At 42.3% G+C, this 27,121-nt stretch overlaps 1 protein-coding gene across 1 annotated transcript in view; it reads left to right on the forward strand.

Annotated features, from left to right (window-relative positions):
- KMT2C (lysine methyltransferase 2C) overlaps positions 1–27,121 on the forward strand; it is a 208,530-nt gene that overhangs the window by 114,565 nt on the left and 66,844 nt on the right. The window contains exons 14-22 of the mRNA XM_039861293.1: positions 1,204–1,904; positions 11,522–11,641; positions 13,908–14,024; positions 19,577–19,678; positions 19,885–19,989; positions 24,357–24,538; positions 24,787–24,951; positions 25,857–25,966; positions 26,425–26,490. Coding sequence (XP_039717227.1) covers positions 1,204–1,904; positions 11,522–11,641; positions 13,908–14,024; positions 19,577–19,678; positions 19,885–19,989; positions 24,357–24,538; positions 24,787–24,951; positions 25,857–25,966; positions 26,425–26,490 — 1,668 coding nt within the window. The remainder of the gene's footprint in view (positions 1–1,203; positions 1,905–11,521; positions 11,642–13,907; positions 14,025–19,576; positions 19,679–19,884; positions 19,990–24,356; positions 24,539–24,786; positions 24,952–25,856; positions 25,967–26,424; positions 26,491–27,121) is intronic.

Below are 27,121 nucleotides of genomic sequence, written 5' to 3' on the forward strand. Positions count from 1 at the left end.
AGAAAGACTATACATGTGGTCTCTATGAATTGTACATGCTCACTCTTCATGTTCAGTCTTCATGGGTGTTTAATTTCCTGTTTTGAAAATCAATTTTTAAATTTTTTATGTTAAATACTTTTGAAGCATTTTTTGTTTAAAAATATTTAATTCAAGCAGATCTGTTATTTGGTATTTTTTCTTTATCTTTGACCGTAGTCTTCCAGTAAAGTGAGAGTGAGAAGTGAGATTTCATTTCGATATCAGAACATAGATAAATTTCAGTCACCAGAGTAAATAGTAAATGAGGAACTTAGGGTCTCTGTTAATGTAACTTAGAATTTACCTCGATGGTACTTGAAATAAGCTTTTTTTCTTCCGTGATCTTACTTTATAGAGCCACTGACAGCTCATGTCAATTGGATCTCTAAATTTACTCTTCGATAGGTTTGGATTAAGGATCCAACACACTAGTTACCCTGATTTAAAACTTACTGGTCAGTGACTACTGATGTTTCTGATATCCAGTTCTGTTTATTGGCTCGCTAGGATCAGTCCCTTGGGTTGTAGCTGAGGAGGAAGATCAGGGGTTACATCAGTGTGTCAGCAGGGGCAGCTATACAGAAGCGGTGCTTTCTGGCCTGCAGCTGTTACCTCTTCGGGTGTCTACAGAGCTTTGTTGGATTTGGGTCACCTGATGTTGCCAAATATCCGTATTCTAGATTAGTCTCTACTTTTTAACTCAGACACCTCGTGTAACATGGCTGCGCTTACTCTCCCAGCTGTCAAATGAGTGTAACTTCACCTACAGAATTTTAAATACCTTTGTCAGTGCTCAAATCGTAAAACATCACATATCTATAATAGAACTATATTAGAAATCAATTCTATTTTCATATTCTTACCAGAAATTACCTTAAACGCTGGGACAGTGTTCTCATAGGTTTTCTGGTCTGAACTGTGATTCTGATCCATAAAACCCTGGTCTATTTTGGCCTTTGTTAACTTAATATTTGCCTTTCTTGATGAATACTTGTTTATTCAAGTCATCGTTTAAATCTTTTGGAAACTCCTTTCTCCCACTCCCCTTCCTTTTCTGCCCAAGCCTATTATTTTTAAGCCACAAAGCTACAGACATGTAAGATAGGAATGTCTTATACCTACTCATAGTTAGAAATTTTTAAATTCTTGTGTAAATTCACGTAAATCTTCCCAACTTTGTAGAATCATCCCAAGACAAAATGAATCCCGAATTGGACAATCGGATTTCTCATGCAGTTGGTAATGAAAAAATGGAAGCGTCTTCTAAAGCGACGCATGTTTGTGATGAAGATCCGAGCGAGAGCAAAATGCAAGTGACAGGAAACGTCGCACGGCAGCTCACCGTGCAGGAGGAGCTGCGGGTAGAGGAGGCCGAGACGGCGGCGCCCGCAGGGGAGGCGCGGCCTCCAGACGCAGTCAGCCAATCTGTCACCGCGCCCCCGGAGCCCTTCGCGCCCCCGTGCCAGGAGGGCACTTCAGGTCCTAGGGAGCAGTTGGCCGTAGAAAGGATGCAAGAAGAAGCAGAACACGAGGAAAATTCCGAACCTCCCTCTGCTCCTCCGGACTCTGAACCACCGCCTGCAGGGCAGAGTTGTGTGAAGGACGGGCTGTGCCCGGACAGACCTGCGAAGTCGTCGTCTGAGGCGGAGTCATCGTTCTCGTCCGTGTCCGGGGACGCAAGCAAGGCCAGCGCGTCCTCCTCCCCACCCCTGTCTGCAGACCTGCCTTCCCGCGACGTGCTGCACGCCTGCCCTCCAGCGCTCGGCGCTTCTGCCGGGAACATCATGCCAGCGACTTGCATCTCGGTCACTCCCAAAATTGGCATGGGTAAACCAGCTATCACCAAAAGGAAGTTTTCTCCGGGTCGACCGCGGTCCAGACAGGTAGGGCGATTTTAATGATGGTGACAAAAGATGTCAGAGCAGTTATGTAAAATAAGACGGAAGCATCACTTTGCTTTGGAGAACAGTTTTTTCTTTCTGTCTTCGAGTAGAACTTAGAAGTAACGTTGACTTGTGCGTTTTGGCCATTAAAAAAAGCTGTTAACGAAGTCTAATTCATTAAACTTGAAGTGATCCTGTGTAGAATTTCAGCTTAGTTGGAATATACAAACGTAACCTTTTTGATTGTAGTCACCAATAGAAACAATTTTTTTAGTTCTCTGCTATAGTAACAACAGAGCCTTAAAAAAACTAGTTCCGAATATACTGTGACATTTTTCCTTGAATATATCTGTTTATTGATGTTATTCTTTGCATATATTTTTAATATATGCCTAAGCATCGGAATCGCTAACTTTTTTGTGGGGTTTATTTCAAGTCAGGACTTCAGTGGTTTCATGGAAAAATCTTAGGATTGTAGAGTCGATCTTTACGAAGTGAAGGGAGCTGCTCTGGGTTGTGCTGAGTCGTGTGGATTCTGCCCTTTACGTTCCAGTTCTTTCTCAAGTGGGACTTAGGTGAAACAAGGCGAGGTGAAGGCACTAGGGCTGAGATTTACTTATTCCACAAAATTCCTGCGTTCCAAAGTTTTCATAAAATGGCCAGATGGACGGTGCAGAAGTGTTTAGTCACGATAGTAATTTGGAGTTTCAAGTCTCAGGGCTTAACTCACTTTCAGTGATGAAAAGTTTGACTTTTCATAGGAATAATATCTTGATTTTGATCATCTAATTTTGGAATTGTAAGACGAGTAGAAAAATAAAATCTAATTTTATTCTAACGTGAGAATTAGTCATCTTTAAATAAAATCCAGATATATTTTCATTCTTTAAAGACAGCCAGTTACACTGTTATTCCAAGGGAGAGTTTTCTTCCGAAACCAGTTCTCCTCCTCAGTCTCGTTTTTGTTTTTTTTTAATAGTTATGTAATAGTTATATAGTTTTGGCTCTCAAAAGACTTTAGTAATGGGAAATCAAAATTTAATTTTGATTTAGATATTTACATTTTTTAAGGATACTGTATCATAAATAATCCTCTTAAATTTTACTGTATTATTCCTTAGAGACTTCTGTTCCAACTGAGAAACAATTAGGATTATTTTTCTGTTGACTTATGTTCCAGAAGTGTGTGCGTGCGTGCGTGTATTTTTTTCCCAGGTTCATCGACGTTTTTATATGAGCCATGTCCTGACATTTGCTATTGCTTCTGCTGTATTGTCTTTCCTGTCCCAATCCTGGTATCGTTCTGCTTTCTATTTAGCTGCCGCTACTGTCTCATTACTACTACATAATTTGACGCTGAGCTCATGTATTTTGTAGGCCATGTTTTACCTCCCCATTAGCTTGATTTCTGTTACGTAGCGAGCAACTTTCCCTCCATCCGTAGCTTGCTAATATGCCCCAATTTTCGTAGAGTATGCGTTGGGTAGAGAACAAGGGAACTCTTTCATTTTTTTAATCATTGCTGAGGTTCTGGGGCCATAACTTGTAGGGAGCAGTCTGTATCTAAACAGGGACGTGTATGTCCTTTTATTGGAAATCCTCAAGTCCGTTATTCTGTTACACGAATTTCTTTGATATCAGGCACTCCTGTGTTGTATTTTTGGTTTTATTTAGTGTTTATTTTGCATATTCTTGGTAGTAGGGACTGGCTGTAAAATGAGATGTATTTGTGTGTCAGTGATCATGATGTAAACAAGATTCTTTGGTTTCCATCTGTCTTTTGTTCGTTCCTGTCACTGGCATGTCCGTATTTTGTCGGATGCCATCAGTTCTGTGGTCTTCACCGGTATGGTGAATACCACCCTCACCCGGAGCACTGCACGTTGTTTGCATTGATTCAGTTCAGTTTCATAGCGCTTAAATCTTTTAACTTTTTTTCTAATGTTACACGAACTTTTCTAAGAATTCACTTAGAAACTAAATGAATACTTTAATTAGAAACAAAGGAAATCTGAAACTTTAAAATTTGGTGTGACAGGTAGCGATTGTATTATCAGATGTTTTCTGGAGACGTGAGCTGGCCAGTAGAAGGGAAAGCCAGCACTGTCCAACAGAAATATAATGCGAGCGTCATATGTCGAATTAAAATTTTTTTTTAGTAGTCCCACTTGAAAAATAAAAAGAAGCAGGTGAGGTGAATTTTAATGTGTTATATACTGCAATGTACATGTTAGACTATTTCAGCATGGAATCTGTATAAAAATCGAGCTGTTTTCCATTCACTTCCCATGCTGGTTTTAGGCTGCCTGGTAGAAGTGCTTGGTAGCATCACAGGGGCCGTGGCTACCTCCGTGACAAGGTGAGGCGAAGCATTTTCAAATTAGGAAGACTTTAGTTCCAGAATTATTGATGAAGTTAAAAGAAACACGGAACGAATTTAAGATTGATAAACTAAAATATTGCTAGGCTTTCACTGTTTTTAAGGATTGAAGTAGAAATATTCTTTTCTACTTGCTCCAATTGCTTAAGGGACACATTTGAAAATAGATGATAAAACCATTTCTTGTAACAACAAATCACTATTTTCAGTGTATATTAGATGATCAGTATACAATCCGTATACACATATTCACTCGTATACACTGATGTTCACATATATACGTACATGCACATATACCTAAATACGTACATATGAGTGTGTGTAGTGGTACTGGAGTATGGATGGATGGATATATCACTATTCGGAATCTGCGATGTCAGAACGTAGAAAACGGACTCTGTGTCCCGAGTGTCGGAAGTCCATTGTGAAATGGCAAATCATATAGTTTTATTTACCCTTTAGAAGAGGTTAGTACTCAAAGTGTAGTGTTTTATAGTGTGCCTTTTAAATGAAAGACCTTAGATGTTATTTACTGAGAAATATGCAGTTTTCTTCGTGGTATGTCCTAACATACTTCCGATGAATACTTCAAAAGCTTACTAACTCCCAGAGTAGTAACATCAGTTTTTCTAGGATTGTGTATGAGAAAAACGATGTTTTGTTTGTTTGTTTTCCTCCTCATTTCAGACACAGGATTTCACAAAGAAGGAAAGACAGGCGTGAGAGGTAGAGGTAGAAGGAAGTTGGTGTTGTGATGGCGGCAACTTGGACGCAGTTTCACAAAATCCGTCCCAGTGAACCCGCTGTCTTTTTCCTCTCATCTTTTATTGAAGTTGTACGCATTTTATATATTTTAGTGTTTACTTCCTTGGTGTTTTTATAGGTGCGGTCACGTGAGCCCTTGCATTTAGAAAAGTGGTTATTGACCTGATAACATATTATTATCACCCAGGAGCTTTTAAAACATATCAGTGCAGTGACCCGACCCTGTGCCAATTAAAACACAAATGCTGACAAGTCTCATTTCTCCATAAGCCTGGAAGCAGAATGCCGAGTTAGGGAACGTTAGTCATTGCTTCGTTATTTTTATGCATTAAACATCATAAAAGAAATGCTCTGAAAAAGGGGAAAGGATAAAAATTATTTCATTATATCAAATAATATGTTTTTCGGTATACTTCCCTTATCTACAGTGTACTTAAGCATTCTAATTTGGAAATTCTGAGAAAATTGCACTCTTAGCTCATCTTGGATTATATTACCCTATTGTAGCATCTCATTTTATAGGGAAATATTTAATCGCACGACTATGATCTGGTTTAGACACTTATGTACTGATTGCTTTCATGATACTGAGTGTTTATTAAATCTTTGAAAAATGTTTTCTTGAACTATTTTAAAATATTTACAATTTTTCAAATAGTTCAAGAAAATTTTATTTTAAAAGTACTCTTAACTATATTTTGATAACTTTCAAATTCTAAGATGTTTTTAAAATTTTACCGTTGCATGGTTTTCATTGCTGACATCACACATGTGGAAAGCTTAGGGATTTCTGTAAGTTCTGAGACTGACATCTGCTGAGAGCGTCCCGTAGAGAAGGCAAAATTTGTTCACTACAGTAGGTTTCCAGAGATAGTACTTCATCAGTCATAGCTGCGTTCCCGATGCATTGTTAACCGGATTTCTCATTTTTCATGGCATTTAAATAATTTTATCACGAACCATAGAATTTTATAACATACTTGTGTACCGCAGTAGCATTTTAGATGAAGTGTTTCAGATGAGCAAATCAGTTTTATAATCTATACCTGTGAGAGAGAGCAGGACAGAGAAAGTTCCCTCACGGTGAGCTCTGGTGATTGTGGGTAACAATTCGGTAAAAGTCAGCGGTTCCTTCTCTTGAATAGTAGACACCATTTCTGGTTTGTTGTAAACACAAACTTTTTAATTAGCACCGTTGACATTTTTAAATTTTTGTTTTGTTTTTAAGATTTAAAAAAAAAGGGCAGATCTGTCAGTCATATTGTCCAAATAAGAGATTCAGTTCTTTTTTATTTCATATCCAGCTTTTAATCAAAATAAATCTGAATTTTGAAACATTGCTTTCTGTAATGTAGACACAATGTTAGTCATTTCCGGAAAAGATGTGACTCTGGCTAGTTTTAATTGTCCATTCTGGGTTACCAATAAGGTAAAACCAGCGTTTGAGGTCTGCTCTCTTAGAGTCTGCTAGAGGTTTCATTAGTAAAGAGAGGGAGAGTCTCTATTCTTCATGGGAAATAGAGACGCAGAGAAGCAGCCGAAGGTTCTTTCCCACATATGTTTCAGTCTAAATTTTATGCCGCTTCTTCAGAAAGTGACTTTCAAGAAGTACTTTGTGTCGTTTACATCAACTTTTACTGGAATTAATTGATCCAAGGAAGATTAAAATCAGCACGAACCTTCTTTCCGTAGTGCGACGGCTTGATTTCAAATCCTTACCCTTCTCTTACTGTCTGTGTGAAACGAGGCGAGTCCCCTGGGGAACCGTCTTGTTTCTCCATCGGTACAGCCACATCACGCGGCGGTGGTCACACTTCGCGCTGACGCTTACACAGCCACATGGCAAACACTGGCGCCGCCTTTCCTAAATTGCAGATCAGCGCCAGATGTCATTCCGGTCATTCCGTGGAAACGGAGACTTGAGACGACCGATAATCACGCGTCAAACGTGGCTCTGAAGCGGCGGCCCTAAACCAGCCCGATTCCTGTCTGTACTGAAATGCGCAAACGAAAATACCCGCAGGCCTTGCCCGGAATACAGTACGTGGCGGGGCTCCGAAGTTCAAAGCTACTGCTTACCCAGGGTTTAGAGCTCGGCGGCCCGTCGAGTGCGCCGTGCGTGCTGTGTGTCGGGGTGGAGGGAGCCGCCGGGCACTGTTGGAAGGCAGAGCAGGCGCAAGGAAAGCCCCGTTTTCTAGAGGTGAAGTCTGATGCGTTTCGTAAAGCGCACGCGACCTGCAGACCACGACCGTCAGCATCCCCAGGGAGTTCGCTAGGCAGACTCTCGGGCCCCACCTTCATTCGAGTGGAAAGGTGTATTTTATGAAGATCCCCACACGCAGGTTAAAGTCCAAAAAGCCCTACAAACCCGTGAGAAACTAAAATGTGGTTTTAAACCTAAAAAAAAAAAATCTCGTTTTTGGAGTGTCAAGCAACACACACCGATTAGAAGCATCAGATTTTCCTTAGTTCCCTTGTGTCTGTCGTATTTCTGAAGCCATGACCAAAACCCTTGCTAGCAGCAGCCAAATTCACATTCTATTTCTGTGCTTTTATAGTATCAAATCACCATCGAGACTAAATTTCTTGTTCTACTTCATGTTGAAGTCAGTTTCATATGTGAGACTTATTCACGTGAAGTGAATTCTCTGTCACAAAAATGAGTCTGCTGCTGTAGCCGTAACGTAGGGCGAATGTCAGTTTCCGGAAGACAGACTATAAACGCTAATGCCGAAGTCTGCTGTTTCCCTCGCTCGCTGTCCTCGTGACTGACTTCATCGCGTTCGCTTTCTCTAAACCCGACTCATCCTTTCACGGCAATCTCGGTTTTACATCATTCGTTGGGAGAGGGTGACCCTGAGGTGGACTTCGGACTTGGAGGTTTGAGTCTGCCCAGGAGACACTAACCCCTCCCGTGGCCACTCTCAAAATGGATTCCGTATGTCAGGGGACTCTTGGCATTGGGCCCTAATCATGACGTCGTCCGACGTTAAGAGCCGGCAGGATTAGACTTCCCAGTAGAAAGTTGTCCCCATCTGCCTGTCCCACAGGCCTCGTAATAGCTGCATAATTTACCAAGTCCATAAGTTTACCTGAGAAATTGGCCTCCAAGCAGAAAGACGATTAATACTAACTTTAAAAGAGGTTTTGAGTTCAATAATTATTGTTGGAATCTAATTCAAGCTCTGCCAAGTAGTGTTTTTGTCTCGTTTTAGAGGATTCGATAACAAGTTGGTTCAGTTTAGCTTCCGTTCCATCTCCTGACGGCGACACTTTAAACCCTTTTGCTTTTTAATTCCGCTGGTGAGTAGTTGAGAGTGACATGCATTGAGTAGACCGGCGATCTGTTTAACAGGTGAGCGTAGCTGGGATTGCAGGCTGTGACTGGTGCGTGAGTTAGTACGTTTTAGATCATGGCTCCAGTATTTATTGACACATTCATGCAAACATGCATGCAAAATTGATAAGTACTCAGCAGGAAAAAATAGACGTTCAGTAAATGCCAAACCGAATGCTTAACCTAGTGAACGGAGGAGCGAGGTCTCCTCGGCAAGCTCTTCCTCCACTGGCAACAAAGTATTCCAAGTGTAGTCAGGGTGGACAGCGCGACAGCGGCGTAGACCACATGCGGAGGGCAGGGGGCGCCCGCCTCCTCCGGGCGGTCTGCGTTCTTTCTGAGCAGAGCCGAGGTCTGGAGGGAAATTTATAAGTAACGTTCATAACTACAGCCGCACTTCAGTTTTAAGGTCTAAAGAATATATTAAGTAACTCCTTTGTCAAAATATCAAAGTATATCATAATTTTTCTTCAATTCCTATAAAAACTGCATCCAATCCATCTTCCAGTGTCTTATGATAATATACTTATTAAAATTCATAATGTAATTACCCAAGCTTTTATTATATAAGTTCTTCATAGCAGTTGAGTGGTTTTCTAATTATCCCTGAAATGATATCCAAACATTCTTGATCTATAGAGCCTTCATTTTGTTCATCCATATTTTATGAAGTATGATTTTTTAAAAATGAGATACAATTTTGGCATCAAAGCTAGCTTTTAAATTATGATGAATAGTATAACATTATTTTAGAGTACTGCTTTTTATGGTTCGTTTTAAGAACTGTCTCCTGACGTGACATTTAATGTCATCAAAAGGCACTTAAGATGTATACTAGCCAGATATCCGCAGAGAAAAACCAGTGGAAATAGTGAGAATAAGTGTAGCTGTCTCTCGCCCCCACTCTCTGTCACTACAAATGAAAACAACAAAACAGCACGTGAGGCCGTCTTGGGATCAGTGAGGAGACAGAACAGCGCAGGGAGATGGTTTACGAGGAGGCTGGGAAGGCCTGGAAGAAGCAGCCACCGGAGAGCTGGGGTCCTTCTGCGTCAGTGGGGCTCCGGTTGGTGGGGAGCTGGGCCCGTTCACAGGGCGGCGAGGAAGACAGGCAGCTTCAGCATGCGGCAGGCCGAGGCTGGGGAGGGGAGGCGGGGGCCAGGCGTGTGTTCTAGATGGGCTGAGGACGGTGGAAAGGGAACAGTCAGATGGGGTCGTGACTTGCTTGCTCAGGTTTACAGTTTCCAGTAGTCCCCCTGGCTGCTGCGGAGAAAGGCCGGAGATGCCGGCGAGGAGGCGATGAGCTGCTTTTCCCTCTCTGAAGCAGAGACAGAGCGGGACGGTGAAGTGTAGGGAACTCGCCAGTGGTTTGGGTGAAGGAATGGAGGATGGGGAGGGCCAAAGAAGCAGGGGGAGCCTTGAAGGTAAAGAACAGATCACGTGACCTCCAGCGCGGTTCCAAGAACGAGGAGGAGGATCAAGGGCCGGGGCCGGGCTAGGGAGACAGTGGGTCTAGACGTGGGTTTTGCATGGCCAAACGGAAGCGCCAGGAAGGGAGTTGAAAATGATACTGACTTGGAGCTCTCAGAACATGCGAAGCTGGGAGACGACACACACCCGAGGGTGCTTGCAGCCCTCCTTACAGATGACACGGGTGGGGTGAGCCCGGTGGCTGGACAGCTGTCCAGGCTTCGGCCCCGGGAGACCCAGGCTTTGGAGGTCAGTGTGGAGGGCAGGGGACCGGGCACAGGTGGGCTGCCCCGAAGCCAGCAGAGCTGTTTTGGACAATGAGAGTGAGTGACAGAATAGAGAAGTGGCTTTTGGCAGCACAGAGGTTACCAGAGGCCTGGGGTGCGGGGGTGCGGTGGTGTGGGGGGTGAGTTGATCCAACAGTGGAACGGACGGGGGGTGTGGGGGGCGACTCTTGTCGCCGAGGTTGGCGGAGCCATGAGCTTGAGACGGGGTAGGCTAATTGAAGTGAGCCCAGCCTGTCCTTTGCGTGGTTCGTCCCCACATCCCGTCATCCCATTAGCTACCTGCTCCACGGAGCGTAGTCACGCTCTTCTTTTTGGCTGGTTATTTAACTTCCCAGTGGCACTTTTAAGTGATTACTTGTCAGTTTGATAATATTCTAGAAACCTGGTAAGTGTACTGTTTCTTGTCTTTTAAGTTTTGATCATTTGATGTAAAATTTATGGCATGGCTTGTTGAAACTACCTAATTCAGAATAGGTTCTTTATTGTTTGACATTTGCATTGTGTTTTCCTTTAAAATCTTATCTTTATGGAGTAAACGTTTTTCTTTATGCTGCTTCATTCTTCATCATATTAGTTCAGGTTATCGCCGAATGTAGTTATTTGGAAGTAAAATGTCTTAATTTTATTTTACCTATTTTAATAATAGTTTTTTTGTATTAATTATCAGGTACTTTAGGCATTTTATTTTGCAAATTTAGGACAATTTGCTTTAACATTTTTCACTTTCTGATTTAATCTTTTGGATGCAATCCAAGTGTAATAGTCCCCTAAATCAAAATCAAAACCAAAACCCACAGCTAATGGTCACTGAAGGAAGAGTAATTAAATGCTAGAATTACGATGGTATTTGCATCTTAAGGTGACAAACTAACTTTCCACCATTTAAAGTGACTGCGTCTATTGATTGCTCATGTTTCTGATTTTTTTGGCCTAGTGGTTTGATTGTTTACAGCAGTACATATGCATAACATTCTACACGGTGACCCTTTTCTCCTTTCCAGTAGAGTGATACGCTGTTAAAGTAATTTAATCCCAGAATAGATTTTTATAGTGTTAATTCTAAGAGAGTGATTGACTTATTTATATTTGGTGCCATAATTATAGTTCATAAGTCAGTGTTGATGTCATGTAAGCCTGAAATTTTAATGTTTCATTGTACTGTTTCAACCAGAACAAAATATTTGATGTAAATGGTAGCTGCAAACGTTTAAGTATAAAGTCTCTGTAGTGATAAGCTCGCTTTCCCTCTCTGAAGCAGTTTGTCCTAAATTCCATACGTCTGCATTCGTTTTTGCTGTTGTAAAATTCCTCAGTTGCTGGCTTTGACCTTTTCCGTTGCTGAGTTTGTTCATCTGTTTTCTCACCTGCCACACCCTAGGGAGCTTGGAGCACCCATAACACAGTGAGCCCACCGTCCTGGTCCCCAGACACCTCAGAAGCGCGGGAAAGTTTTAAGCCCAGGCAGCTTCCTGGCAGTGCCATTTGGAGCATCAAAGTGGTAAATAAAACTGCATTTACATTCATATATCATTTCTTTCTGGTTGGTTTTTTTCTGAGTAGACGTTAAGATTGAACCTTTCCTTTCTAAATAGTTCAGCTTCCACAGCCATGTTTCTAAAATCTAAAAATTTTGATATGAAGAAAACAACGTGCTCGTACTTAAAAATCTGGATTAGGAGGACATTAAATTGCAATTTTACATGACTGAGTTTAAGTGTAAAATTTTAATACCTTTTTTAATGATTTTCTTCCTTTTATGTTGTAATTACTATTATGGGGGAAGTTCTCACATAGGCCATAAAGTAATTAAAGACTTGGTTATTCATGATGTTGTAAAATTTTGTTGCTTAGAAAAGAACAAAAGAGAAAATGCATTAATCTATTAATGTACTAATGGAGAAGAAATACCAGAATTGCAGCACATTTCATTGTATTAAACTCAAAATTATAGGACCTCTTTTCCCTGTCATTGGATGACTGTACTAGTCCTCGAAGTAAGTTAAGTAGTCTGATGCATTTCGAAGAGTAAAAAATTAATTTGAGAAAGTGTTAATCATCTGAAAAGTTAAAATATTTTACCGACTAGAGGACACAGTTTTTCTTCATCTTCTACATTTAATGTAATTCTGGAATAAGGTTGTTTAATTTAGACCGTTCAAGGATTTCAAAGGAATTTTAGATTCCCTTATTTTTCTGTCACCATTGGAAGAACAACTTCTTCCCAACTGATACACAAAATGTCGAAAGTATATATATTTGTTTTAAGAGTATAAAAGATGTGAAAATTTTGAAGCAAATATCACCAATTTTAACAGTCTTATTTGTGTTACTGGATTTTTTGGGGGGCGGGGGAGTGGAATTACGAGATCACCATAGTCTTGATTTAGTCACTGAATTGGAACACAAAACAAAAACAAACTTTTATACCTGTTAACAAAAAACAACAAACTATCCAAGTCAGCCCTGCCCTACCCCTTGTTGAGAGAAGCTCCAGAAAAGGAGAGGAAAATACTTTCAGAGGACAGAGAGGCAGTTTGAAAAATTGGAAGTGGGCTGCATTTATTAAAACTGAAGAGAAAAAAAGATTCTCCTTTCCTGCTTGGTCATGCGTATCTAGTTTATGCTCACAGTCTAATCGTAAATTACTGACTTGGAGACCATCTTGCTAATAGGTAATGAGTTCAGCATTTCAAACTATGATTAGTGACGTCAGTTGAACATGGGACATAGTGTTTAACCTGTTAGGGAACAAATACGAAAGGATTTTGCTAAGTACTTTAATAACCTTAAATATATATAAAGATGTGTAAATGCCAGGTCTTTTGAAGTAGTAATAAATAAGTCCGAATATAAACAAGGAAAACAGCAACAATAAATAATAATCCTAGTACTTATTTGTGAACTTATCAGGGAATTTAACATGTTTTCCCATAGAATTTTTTCTTACATTGGGTAAAAATCCAGATAAATGATTTTCATTTCAAGTTAATCTGCGTGATTTAAAGCAAGCCTTTTACTGTTTGATCAGTTTTCCTATCTTTAAGTAAATTGTCCTCTAAATACTATGGCACATGTGCCCAGTTCCTACTGAGTAGTAAAGGGAACTGGCCGTTTTCATGGCGGGGGCAAGCACTGCTGTGTACTAGTAGAAACGGGCCATGATGCCATGTCACAATGCAGAGTAGAGTTTAAGGGCATGGACACTGGAGCCGGACTTGCTGGGTCTGTGACTTTGGACAAGTCACCTGACCTTTTGTTCTCTAGAATGGCGATAATCCAATAAGACTGGTCTTATGAGGTTGTCAAGAATGAAAGGCTCGTCGAGTGGGACAGGGTGAGTGCTCACGTGTCAGGTGCTGCTGTAGCCACAGAGACGACATGGACAGGGGTCCGTCCCTCTGCTTCATCTGCATTGAAGAAGGTGGTCACACATGGCGATGCCCAGGCGGGCCCTGGCCCCCTAGGATGTGGGAAGGCCAGGCCTGGAGTTCAAGTCTGGAGTCACAGGCATGTGTGTGTGCGCACGCGCGCGCGCACTTGCATGCAAACACACACACACACACACACACACACACACACTCACACTCACATTATAGTACCAGAACACACCGAAAGATGCAGATAATAACCCAGGTCTCCTAACACTTATCCGATCAGGATAAAAGAAGCAACTGTTTGATAATGAGACGTTTTGCCTCAGGTTTGCATTTGAACATTCTTGGGGATGCACACAGACCACTGCCTTTTCCTTGTCTGTCATCTAGGGCCGTGGGTCGGGATTTCCGGGCAAGCGGAGGCCTCGAGGAGCAGGACTGTCGGGCCGAGGCGGCAGAGGCAGGTCGAAGCTGAAAGGCGGAATGGGGGCCGTCGTGTTACCTGGGGTAAGGCTGCTTCCTGTACGTGCTGTCCTGAAGGTGTCAGCTAATGCTGAGAATCCTGTTGGTGGAAAATTACTTAGATCCCGAGAGTCGTAGAAATAGGCTACAATTTTTATTTTTACTGTGTCTCTGCTTTTTTTAAAAAAAGAAACTCTGGTCAGGTTTTCACTTATCCTTTTTTCTTGCCTTCCTCTGTGATTCTTATCTTTCTACGCCAACCTTTCCCAAAAATGCAAATGTAACATATTTTCTTTTATTAAAAGCAAGGAAACTCCTGTAACGGTCTTACTCCTTTGAAAAAATTAATTATGCTGACATTTTAGGTTTGGGGTTCTCTGTTACAGTGTGGCTTACAGAAGAAACGAGAAATGTTGCAGGTTAGTGTGGACTCTAAGACGTTGGAGATTTTGTGACCATCTTTAACGTTTTAATTTAAGATCGATAAACATTTGCTCATTGACATGTTACGAGACTTTATTTAAATGTGTATTGAGAAAGCCATATATTTGGCACGTGATGACACATTTCCTGCAGTAACTATTTTACCAGAATCCTATTTTTCAGAAACTGATTGTCATTTTAAGTTCAGAAGACGTATGAGATAGTTTAATTTTACTACAAAAGGAGTTTGGAAACTTGGATTCTGGTCCTTTAAAAAAAAAAAAAAAGCACATTCTCTCTCCAAATTAACAAGTTTTTTAAGGTAGATAAATTGACATAAAATAAGGTAAAATGTTTGAAGTGTACGATTTTGTGGCTGTCGACATGGGCACACCTGGGAACCACAGCACACACACCGGCCCTAGAGTTTGTCTGTGCCCCTCGGCCACCAGCCCTGATCCCCAGGCATGGACCGATCTGATTCCCATCTCTGTTGATTAGTTCGCCTTTTTTTTTTAGAGTTTATGTAAGTGAAATCATACAGAACGTATGTTTGTCTGATTTATTTCACTCAGCATAATTATTTTGAGATTAATCCATGCTCTTGCCTATGTTAATAGTTTGTTCCTTTTTGTGGCTAGGGAGCACTTAATCGTCACGGACGGGCCACAGTTTGTACCTCTGTTCACCTGTCAAAGGACATTACTGAGATTTCATTCTGGATACAAGTTCTTTATCATGCGTTCGATTTGCAAATATTTTCTTGCATTTTTTCATTCGTTTTGTTTGTTTGTTTTTTCTTGTATGTCTTTTGAAGACCAGGTGCTTTTATTTTGATGAGGTGTAATTTATTAATTTTTTCTTCTATGACTTGTGCTTTTGGTGTCTGAGAAATATTTGCATATCCCAAGGTTACGAACACCTTCTGGGTTCTGTAAAAGTTTTATGGTGTTAGGTTTTGCATTTAGATCTACCTACGATCCAATTTGCATTTTATATATGGTATCAATATGGATCAAAGTTCATTTTTTTGCATAGTGAAGACCCAGTTCTAGCACCATTTATCTGAATTGGCTTTGTGTCATTCTTGAACATTAGCTATCTATATTTGTGGATCTAATTTTGGAATCTTTATGCTATATCATTGATCTATTTCATTATATTTAGGCGAATACTGTACTATCTTAATTACTTTATAACTTACTCTTGAAATCAGACACTGTTAGTGTTGTAATTTTCTACTTTTTCAAATATGTTTTAGCTATTCTAAATTCTTCATATATCTATCTATATGAATTTTAGAATTAGCTTGTCAGTTTCTACAAATAAACCTGGTAGGATTTGATTGGGTTTGCGTTCAAACTGTAGATCAGTTTGAAGGAAATTGACATTTTAACTATATTGAGGTCTTTTAAGTCACATTGTGTATCTCTCCATTTATTTAGATCTTTAATTTTAGTGATGTTTTTTAGTTTTCAACATACAGGTCTTTTACACTATTTCTCAGATTTCTCTCTGAGTCTTCCATATTTTTATGCTATTGCAAATGGTAGTGTTGTTTTCATATTGTGGTTGGTTGCTAATATCTATTATTATATATTGGTTTTGCATCCTACAATCTTACTAAAACTCCCTTATTACTTCTCATTGCTTATTCGTAGAATTCCTTGGTTTTTCTACATCTACAGTCCTGTCTGCAAACAAAGTTTTATGTCTCTTCAGTCTGGAGGCTTTTCCTTCGTTCCTCACTGCATTTGCTGTAATCTCCGCTACAGTGTTGGCATGAAGTGATGAGATCGGGTAACCTTGTCTTGCTCTCGATCTTAGGGACTAAGCATTTCGTCTTTCGTCACTACATTTGGTATTAGCTCTCGTTTTTGCTTTTTGTTTTGTTTTTAAACATCCTAAGTCTGTTTGAGGAAGTGCCTGTCTATTCATAATTTGCTGGGATTTTTTTTTTTCTTTTAATCCGAAGAAGATGTTGGATTCTGTCAAATGCTTGTTCTGCATAGGATGATCATGTGGCTTGTTTGTTGGTGTGGCTAATGACGTCGATTGGCTTTTCTGGGTGCTAAATCCATCCTGTGTTCCTGGGATAAACTCTTCTTGGTAGTGATATTTTATCGTTTTTATATATTGTTGGGTTCATTTGCTAAATATTTCAGACTTTTTATGTCCATGTTCATGAGGGATATTGGTCTATAGTTTTATTTTTTTATAATGTCTTTGGTTTTGATACCAACATAATGCTGGCTGCATAGACTTAATTGGAAAAAATATTCTTACGTTTTCTAGAAAACTTGTATTATAGTATTGAAAGTATTTTTTCCTTATATTATTTATAGAATTATTAGCGACATCTGGAGTTTCCATTGTGGGAGTATTTTTAACCACAGATTCAATTTCTTTGGGAGGTAGAGGCCTATTTAGGATATCTGTTGGTTGTATGAATTTGTCTTTCAGAGAACTTACACATTTTGTGTTAAATTCACAGATCTGTTGGCCTAGAGTTGATCATAATATTTATTATCTTTTAAATATCTGTAGAGTCTGTAGTGATGTCACCTCCTCCTCACTCTTGATATTTATTGGTAGTTCGTGTCTTTTCTTTTTTCCTCGTTGGTCTTGCTCGAGATTTATCAATTTAATTGATCTTCTTGAGTCAGCCTTTGCTTTCATTACTTTTTTCTACTTTCCGTTTTCATTGATTTCCACTCTGATCTTTATTATTTCCTTTCCTCTCACTTTGAGTTTAATTTGCTCTTCTTTTGTTGACTTTTGTATGTCACTGCTTGGAATTCCCCCAACTTGTGAGGTTAGAGCTTTCTTTTCTCAGGCTTCCATCTGTGGTGCAGGAGAGTAGAGCTTCTGTCATGTTTGGGACAATCAGACTAACATCTATCCAGGCAACAAAAGCACATACTTTCTCAAAGATCATCGCCCTCACCCTCGAGGTAGCTCGTATTTTCTAATGGTTTAAAGGTCAGAAAATAAAGTGTAAAATGCAAACAATGGATCATTAAGCTAGATGATAGTGTTTTCCTTTCTACATGTACAATTGCTATTTAAAAAAAAAAAACTTTGATCTTTCAGCACTTATGTAAATACTGCCCCCCGCCCCTCCCCCCATCCCCAAGCTGCTGCTCATCCCACACTTGACTCAAGTGGATACTGCAGCATTCTCTACAGATTTCATTTATGGATTACACTGGGAATACTATATTCTATCCTTGTTTTTCATTTTGAACAAAAGCATTCTATAGTTAAATTATCCTTCAAAAACAAGAATGACATTTTTACCATTTCTTTGACCTGCTCGCTATGTATTAGCCAATTGTAAAACCTGTTTTGTTTTCTTTGGAGACGGGGAAGTGAAATGAATACTTTTTATTTCAGTATTCTTTTGTTACTTGTATTTTAGCTATTGCCAGAGTTGTACGTTTTAATAATGTTCTCCATGCATCATTAGTCCTTTGGTTGTATTACTGGTTACTTCACTGTTAGCAGGCACCTAATCATTGCCAATGGGATGATAATGCTACTTTAATGAGTCGTCTTTGTTTGACGTGCTGAAGACATATGCTTATTTTAAGATAACACGTATAACATGAATATGTTTCTTCTTAAAAAAAAAAAATCAGAGGTAGATCAAAGTTTTCTCTACCACTGCTCCCTCCTCAGTCCTGATTTTCTTCCTTTTGCCATTTTCGTGCGTTTTATTAGGTGGATCCGTAAGAAATTGCCAACATTCAACCATTTTTGGCCTGCAAAAAGAGTGATTTGTTAGCATTCGAACCTTCCGTGTGTGCCATTAGACCACGAGTAACTGCTTTGCATGTCTTATACCATAGTGCCCGTCTTCATATATTTTTCTGCAGCTTATTTTTCTTCTCAACGATGTCGCTTGGTGATTTTTCCCCCCATGGAAGTCTATGCAGGTTTCTCCCTCACTGTTTTTTAAATGCTGCATAATTTTCCAAAGTTTGGATTTGCCAGTTTTTAGTCATTCACCTAGTGATGACTATTTAGGTTGCTGACAGTCTTCCCTTGTAGTTTTTAGATTTCTTTTGCACTGTAAGTTGTTCTTATTGCTGACTTTCATAAAACAGTAGTACCGTTCTTTACAGCCGCATTTGAACTTGTTTACCCTGAAAAATAGGGTTGCCGTCACATGGGCCTTTGACTCCTCCTCTTTCGTTCATTTCCTAAAGAGCAGTAATGCTGTTCCTTTTCTTTGACCATGACCTGTTCTGCTTCAGCCCCGTCCTTCCAGAGAAGATCGGAAGCCCTTTAAGGGAAGAAGATTGTATTTTGTAGTTTGGCATTAGCCTCCCTGTTCTCTGTTGTTAGCATCCGACTCAGAGGTTTGTTTGTGATAACCTCTCTGGAAAGAATTCACAAGCCAATGGGAACTTAGTCGATTTGGTCCAATGTAATCTTAGTCCAGAAACGAACATCCGTGGTTGATAACCCTTTGACTAATACTGAAATTTCGACATTACTCAAAATAACAATCTACAGTAGTGCTGTCCAGAAGAGACATAGAGGGAACCACATGTGTGATTTAGAACTTCTGGGAGCCGCATTTAAAATGAAAAGTGGAACAGGTGCAAGTTAGTTTGGTTGTCTATCCTTTGACCCAGTATAACCAAAATGCTGCCATTTCAACATGTAATGCACAAAATTGTTTATGCTCTGTATTTGCATTCTTTTTTGGTACTAAGTTTTTGAAATCTGGTGGGTATTTTACGCTTACAGCAAATCTCAATTTGGACTAAACATGTTGCAGGTTTTAAGAGTCACTAAAGGAGAGTAACGTGTATATGTGGATACACATGTGCATAGTTGTGTGTACATATGTGTATACGTGTGCACACACAACTATGGTATAATTTTTTTGTTTCTCGATTATAATTTCTGTTGTCAAGTCTTGTAGAGACAGGTTTACATTTTCTCATTCCTTCTCGATCTGTGGGACTTGTAACTCTAAAGAGATAACAGGTGACTAAGAAAGGTCGTGACGGAGACTTTGCCGGTGATCATCTCACGTGGCGTCGTTAGTCTAGACCATGGTAAAAGTTGCATTTTGACTGTGGATCTCTTCAAACTTCCCAGTTGAGTGTAACACAGTCGCACAGTCCAGCCTCACGTTCTGCGTTCTTTGCTTTTCACAGGTGTCTGCTGCCGACCTGTCCTCGAGTAAGGACGAGGAAGAGAACGCCATGCACAACACGGTGGTGCTGTTCTCCAGCAGCGACAAGTTCACCTTGCAGCAGGTCTGAGCCGTTGGTCACCGCCGCCCCCCTGCCCCCCGGGGTCCCCCGTGGCCCGTTTCTCCTTGTCTCACACGCATGGGAGCCATCCGATTGGATGTAGAGCCGGATGAGCTCAGAGGGCACTTTTAAGAAAATGTGCAACGAGCACATCACACCTTCGTAGCATAGTGCCCGTTTTAAACGTGTCCGTGTGTTCTTCCTGCCAGGACATGTGCGTGGTCTGCGGCAGCTTCGGCCAAGGCGCAGAGGGGAGGTTGCTCGCCTGTTCGCAGTGTGGTCAGTGCTACCATCCGTACTGCGTCAGTATTAAGGTAAATATGCCCGATTTCAGTGGCTGAGCAAGGCATCGATGTTCCTTTCGACTTGGGTCGTCTGCTGCTTCCAGTTCTTACAGTTAACCGGGTATCGTTCGTTAGGACTGTTGTTGACATGGGACAGTGTTTAAGTCCTTTCAGCATTGCCTCTGACCTGCTACCTCAAGAAATGAACTCTGTAAATCTATGGTCTTAAATCGTGGTGATTATCCTGCTGTTTTGAAAAAGTATGACCAAAAAATGCATACACTTAATTTAAAAGACACTTCATATTACTATTTTCTAAGGCACAAGGCGTAGTGGATTCATCCTGTCTGTTGATGATAAAAGTCGAGAGTGTCTAAAGTACTTACTAGTAAAACGTGTGTCGGCCCTTGGGGTCTCCCCACGGTCACTGTCCTTGCTCTCAGCCATTCACAAGCCGTTCATCTGTTAGCTTTCTCAGATCAGTGGGTTGATATTTTTAATCAGTTTTGCTGCAATCTTGACCATTATTCAAATTTTCTTCTGTTCCCCAACCCTCCCACCTTTCCTGGAAGGATTGTGTGTGTGTGTGTGTGTGTGTGTGTGTGTGAGAGAGAGAGAGAGAGAGAGAGAGAGAGAGACACACACACAGACAGACAGAAAAATTACATGATATTCCCTCAGATTACTGACACACTGTTGATTTTTTTTTCTAGTGGTTTCTATCTGTACATTTTTTTTATAGTTCCTACTACATCCCACAAACTCATTGTTATATAGTATGTAATATATTTTCAAGCCTATCCAGTGGATTTTTTTACTCAGATGGCAATTTTTAACCCCACTTCCATTTTATACCTTATAGTTTATAGTTATCTTATAGTTTCAAATTTTGTTCTTGTTTTTTTCTTTTAAGTCTCTGTATATCTGGCATTTCTTACTGTATTAACTATTTTTCCGCATTAGGGTATGTTTTCCTGCTTTCTTTACATTTAGTAATTTGTGATTGTGGGCATTGTGTATCGTGATAGTCTATTGTCAGGATTCTGGATTTTGTTCCTTTAAAAAGCATTGACTTGTCATGGCAGGCAGTTATTGGTGGATAAGTCTGAACCTTTTGAAGCTGCTTCATAGGCTTTCTGGGTGGTTTTAGAGAGCCCTTGGGGAGGTGGCTGTTCTTAAGCATGTCAGCCTTAGGACCTATAACACTAGTACAATTTACGGAGGACCCAGCAGAGTTCTTGTTTATGAGGATCATACGTGTTGAATATTTACCATTTTAGAAATTAACTGGGAACATTTTAAAACACGAAAGTGTACAGACATCTTCTGTGGTGTCCTGGAATGGTGTTTTAGACGTCTCGTAGCCTCTGCAAAGCATCAGTGCGTTGAGTAAAGTGAAAAAGATGAATGAAAGTATCATGATGAAAGAAGCTTTGACCGCGCAGACACCCCGGGGTCCCCTAGATGACGCTCTGGGAACCGCTGGTCTAGCACCAGTCTGGTCCCGTGCTTCAGGCATCGCCTTTTTGAGGTCTGGCCGGAATCCGCCCCCCCCTTTCCCCTCCCCGCCGGCCTTCCCCTCCAGCTGGTCGACAGTCCAGTGTTCCCCGTCATTGTGCGGGTTCCAATACCTGTTCACCTTCGCCCTGTCCGTGGGTGCTCGCTGGCTCCGGGTGAACCGCCCAGTGTGCCACCAAGCGCTGCGGGGCCCCTGGGTGCACCCCCGCTGCACGCTCCAGCTGCCTCGTCTCTGCTGTGCGCCGCCCGTGCCCGAAACTCGGGGATCCCCCGGGCCACGTGCTGGGGGCGCAGGCATCACGCGACCTACCACACTCCCTCTCGCTCCTGTCGGGAACCACGGTCCTGCTCTGCCTTTTGCCCAGTACCTGGAAACGAGCTCCATGTGCTTTTCCAAGCGTCCTAGTATCTGACGGTGGGACAAGGGTCTGGCGCAGCTACTCCATCGTGGTCGCGGCCGTTTCCCATTATGGACTGACACACATAGGTGTCACAACCCCAGACGGGGACCGAGGACGGAACCCCAGATGACACCCTGCGTGCAAGAGCTCTTACAGGTAGGACTATGACAGTCAGTGGAGCGAAAGGAGCTGATAGCAGAGCCCTGGCTTCTGTATCAAGAGCGAACTTCGCAGGGGCAGAAATTGTTCCCATGTTGAGATACTGTAGAGCGGTCAAGTAACAGACGCTGAGGATCACGTGGATTTGGGGGGAAGGCAGCCTCGACTGCCTGGCGTGGGCGGTTTGGGTGGTGACGGGCGTAGCAGCCGGACTGCAGCGCGTTGAAGGGTGAGTCTGAGCTGAGTAACGGGGCGTCGGGCCGTGAGGGACCATGGCGTGGGCGTCTGTGAAGGGAAACTCGGGAATGAAGTTCACCATGGAACAGCCGCCCCACCCCCACCCTGCCCCCCAGCGCCAGCTCTCGCACTTCACCTTCATCCTGCCTCCTCCAGGCCGGGGATCCGTGACCCACGGCGCACAGGCCGCGTCTGGGCCTCGCCCGCTCTCGCAGGTGACGTCTGCTGAGGGCACGCACACATTCTGTGCCTACCGTGGGCGGCCCCCGACCAGGGCACCGTTGTGCCATCCCACAGACCATGTGCCCCTCAAAGTCGAAAATGTCTACTCTGGCCCTTTACGGACAAAGCTTGCCGGCTGTGGCCCTAAGCCACCCTGCTGTTCCTGCTGCCGGCTCGCTCTTCCTTGCGGGTAAACAATATAACGTGATCATCTGTGACTGATTTAAAGGAATTCTTGGGCTAATCAAAGTAACAAATATTCATGCTTAAAAATTAAACAGCTTTAGAAGCCATATAGCGACTGACCAAGCCTTCCCCTTCCCCCACCTGCACGCAGGACGCTGTTCCCACAGGTGGTCCCTGGGTTCCTTCCGGGTCCCTTTGGTAGTTAATTTTGTAGCACTGAATATTATGCTGGTGCTATTGCTGCTTTATCGGTTAGATTTCGTTGACTTCCTGCTACGAAGAAAGGCTAATTCAGCTCTTCAAGTGTACCTCGTGCCTCCTCTCGGCACCCCCCACCGCCGGTGTACTTGTTTTACTACATTCATTTACTAAACAAACAGCATCGGCCGAGACTCAGTACGTTTCGCCAGAGGTCTCGTGTGCATTACGACTTTCCTTTGTTTCTCGTGGAGTTTTTAATGGCAAGAAAGGAAGGAGTCGTGATTCTCCGTGAGCTCTCGCTGTTTGCTTTTCCCTGCTGGAGCGCATCGGCCCGGTTCCTTTGGCACGGAGCTGCGTTTGTGGGACGGGTCCCGCCCCTCGCCCTCCTCCTCTCCCTGTTCCCATCTGGGCGCGTTGCTCGCTCTCGTCCTTCCCTGGGTTTGTCGCTCTGGATCCCGCGCCTTCCCTTGTCCTTTACACACCCTCGTTTCTCATCGCACCAGCTTCTTTAGAAGGGGAGTTTGGCAGCTGAAGTTTGAGTCCTTGTATGTCTAATAAAAGGTTTTCTGCTTTCACATGTAATTGCTTGTTGATTTGGTGAAGTGTTGACCCTTGGAAAGTGTTTTCCTGTAGAATTGGAAACATTCTATTTTCGCAGCTCAGGTTGGAAAGTTTGATGCCATTGGGATCGCAGTTTCTTTATTTAACTCATTTTCCTCTCAGGTGGCTTTTAGCTTTCTTATTTCTCATGATCTGAATTTTTGTTCTGTGTCTTCCTTGCTTGCTGTTTCATTATAATGCAGGTCCTTTCTGTTCATAGACTCTAGTCTTTTGAGATCTTCAAGTTGGTTCCAAGTTCTGAATGTCACATGGTGTGGCTGCTTCGAGGAATTCAGTAGAAGTGTAGAGTCTCAGACCGACTGAGACCCTCGCAGCAGAGAGGGCAAATGGGGTGAATGAACATCATTGGCTTCATAACCTGAAAGCCTCCAAGACCATAAAATGTTCTTAGGAAATCTCTTTAATTTTTTTTTTTTTTTGCATTTTTATATTGATTTTAATATGCTAGTCCCTATGCGGTGTGCACAAGTTTCGAAAGGGTGAATCATAACATGTACATGGAGACTATCAGTACATTTTAAATCTCATATTAGCAATAATGGGGCAGTTGACTTGATTTCTTTAAAATTCAGTCACCAGATCTAGATGTATAAAATGGACTTAAAATTCACAGCACAAGGTAGTTATAGGGACTAGAAAATAGATATTAAAATATGTACCACTTGCCACTACTCTGTCCCCTAACAGAATCGATGGCCTACTCAGTGCTGGCTGCCAGCACATATTAGTTCCACGTGTCTTTTCTGCTTTTAGCTATAGCAGCACCATATTCATTTACGTGACGTGTTCGATCGTGCAAGACGAGGCGCAGGTCGCTGTATAAGTCACACGGACTGGTTGTTTCTTTTGCAGATCACTAAAGTGGTTCTCAGCAAAGGCTGGCGGTGTCTGGAGTGCACTGTGTGTGAGGCCTGTGGGAAGGCCACCGACCCAGGAAGACTCCTGCTGTGCGATGATTGCGACATAAGCTATCACACCTACTGCCTCGACCCGCCCTTGCAGACAGTTCCCAAGGGAGGCTGGAAGTGCAAATGGTACTCTAGGATTGCTGTTTCCCTTGTTAATCTTTCAATTCAGAACTTCCCCACGTGCGTTTTTAAAAACGAGCCACATATGTTTACTTGCGTAATACACGTTTACTAGGATAGATACTACTAATGAAAATGTTTTCACATATGCGTTAAATAAGTTCCCCCTCTCCTGTTCGTGTGTAGCTTCTTGAATGACAGTAACTAAACAAGTAAATGAAATCGAGACCGGGGGGGTGGGTGTTGGCTTTCAGGTGTGTTTGGTGCAGACACTGCGGAGCCACGTGTGCGGGTCTGAGATGCGAGTGGCAGAACAATTACACGCAGTGCGCCCCCTGCGCGAGCCTGTCCGCCTGCCCCATCTGCTTCCGAAACTACAGAGAGGACGACCTCATTCTGCAGTGCAGACAGTGCGATAGGTATCGTGCCGTTTTTGTTTTGCATTTTTTGCAAGCCTTCCTCTTAAATGTAGCAGAATGAAATTGGAAAATAAGTTTCTTCCCTCTTAAATGGAAGAAACAAGTCTTTTCCTCCAGGTGTTCGGTCAGCTAGAAACTTAGAGAAGTTTCTCGTTTTGTACGCACCGTTCCAGACTAGGGATTTTTAACTTGGGGCTTTTTGAGGGTTTGAGAATCCCTTGAGATCAGATGCAGAATTATTGCCTGCATATGTACATTTTCCTAGGAGGGCTTCTGAATCTTTTGTTAGACTCTACAAAGGACCTTACACATTCTGTTTCCCGTAAGCCACTTTTCCTTGATATTAAATATCTAGATATCAGATGCCAGCTCGCCCCCCTCCTACGGAGTTGGGTGCGGCCTCAGAATCAATACCGTTGTTGGTGCCGGCAGCTTATCCCTGTGGTCCGGTCGCAGTTAAGAGCTGCACACGCCGTAGTCACAGTGGCGGCTCATCAGTAGGTCAGGACTCGCGAGATTCTGCCACCAGGTCTTCGTTCTGAGGCAAGGCAGCATCAGCCGCGTCAGCCGCAGCTGCGCCATGGCCGATGCACACGCACGCCGCATTCGCGGGCTCCCTAGTGCCTTCCCGCCCGCCCGCAGCAGTTTCCGCGCAGGAACCCCGTCCTCGTCACGCGGGACGCTTTCTCTCCCTTCGCAGTACTTGATTTCATTCCTCCTCCTCCTCAGCTCTGAGCTTTTTATGGGCCAGTAGGCAAGGTTAGGGGGAGAGGGAACCATGGACTAGATGTGGGGAACATTTGAGGCTTTGGGGCTCAACGTCTGGAGACTGTCAGCTCCCGTTTTTAAAAGGAAACCGTTCTCTTTCTTTTTTAAAAAAAAATGTACAAATACGGTCTTTTTAGATGGATGCATGCAGTTTGTCAAAACTTAAATACTGAAGAGGAAGTGGAAAGTGTCGCCGACATTGGTTTCGACTGCAGCATGTGCAGACCCTATATGCCTACGTCACACGGTGAGAAAGCAGTTCCGACAGCGGGCGGGCTTCACACCGGTCCTCTCTGCCCGAATCTGTCATCTGGACAAGGGTTTTGTGAAAAATAAGTTACTGTTTGTTATGAATGAACTCTCATCCCACCTTAATATGTAAAAACAGTTCACTCACACCAACAAAGTAGGTTAAGCCTGTGTTTGCGGTATACCGTGGGGCTTTTGCTTTGAAGGCTCGTGAGCCCGTGGCTGCGGCCGTGTGCACAGATGCCCAGCGCCGCTGCAGGCCGGGCGGCTGCCCCCAGCGCGTGCTTCCTCCTCCGCCGCTGTTACTTTAAATGCGGCCTTGCTTTAACTCCGGTGTTCAAGCATTTATTTCAGTCAGATGGGGACAGAAGTAGACATTTTACTCATTTGTAAGCCTTCAAATACATGTTAACCTTTTCTGAAAAAATTACATGCATTTTTTTTTTTAAATTTCAGTGCCTTCCTCAGACTGCTGTGACTCTTCACTTGTAGCACAGATTGTCACCAAAGGGAAAGAGCTAGGTAAAATCCAAAGTGCTTTCTTTAGCTGTGCTTTACCAAAAGCTTATGAATGCATGATTTCTCCATCACCGACTTTCCACTTGTTTTGTGAAAACATCCTTAATCGTGTGAGTGTTCAGTCTGCGCTCCGTGACGCTGGTAATCACTGCCGCAGCTGCTGGCTGCATAAAACGTTCAGCTGGAGTGGGACAGTAGTCCTGTAGCTTCACCCAGTCGGCAATGAAACTAACCGCTCTTAACTGTTACCACCACACTTCCTTCAGCGTTACTGATGTTACTATCCTTAGTTATCAGCAGAGAGTAAAGTCTGGTTAGCAAACTGATTCCTTTAGAATTAATTCAATCTCTTCCTGTTTTTTCAGTAACAGATCAACCTAGATGAGCGATTAATATATTATTAAATTATTATTCTGTCTACTTCCATTTGCTGTCATCGGATTCAAAAATATTTGAGTAGTATAGAAATTGTTCTAATGAATAGCGATTTTGTACATTAAAAATTTATAAGATTTCTCCTTCCTTACTTCCTCTCCCTGTGAGTGATTATATTGATACTTCGCTTTCCAGATGGGCTTCTCAGGTGTTCTTGTTTCTCTTACATAAATTGATCCTCACCTTTTATTCTGAAAAT

The sequence above is a fragment of the Pteropus medius genome, unplaced genomic scaffold, assembly GCF_902729225.1.
Source record: "Pteropus medius unplaced genomic scaffold, Ma_sr-lr_union100, whole genome shotgun sequence".
Classification (NCBI taxonomy): Eukaryota; Metazoa; Chordata; class Mammalia; order Chiroptera; family Pteropodidae; genus Pteropus; species Pteropus medius.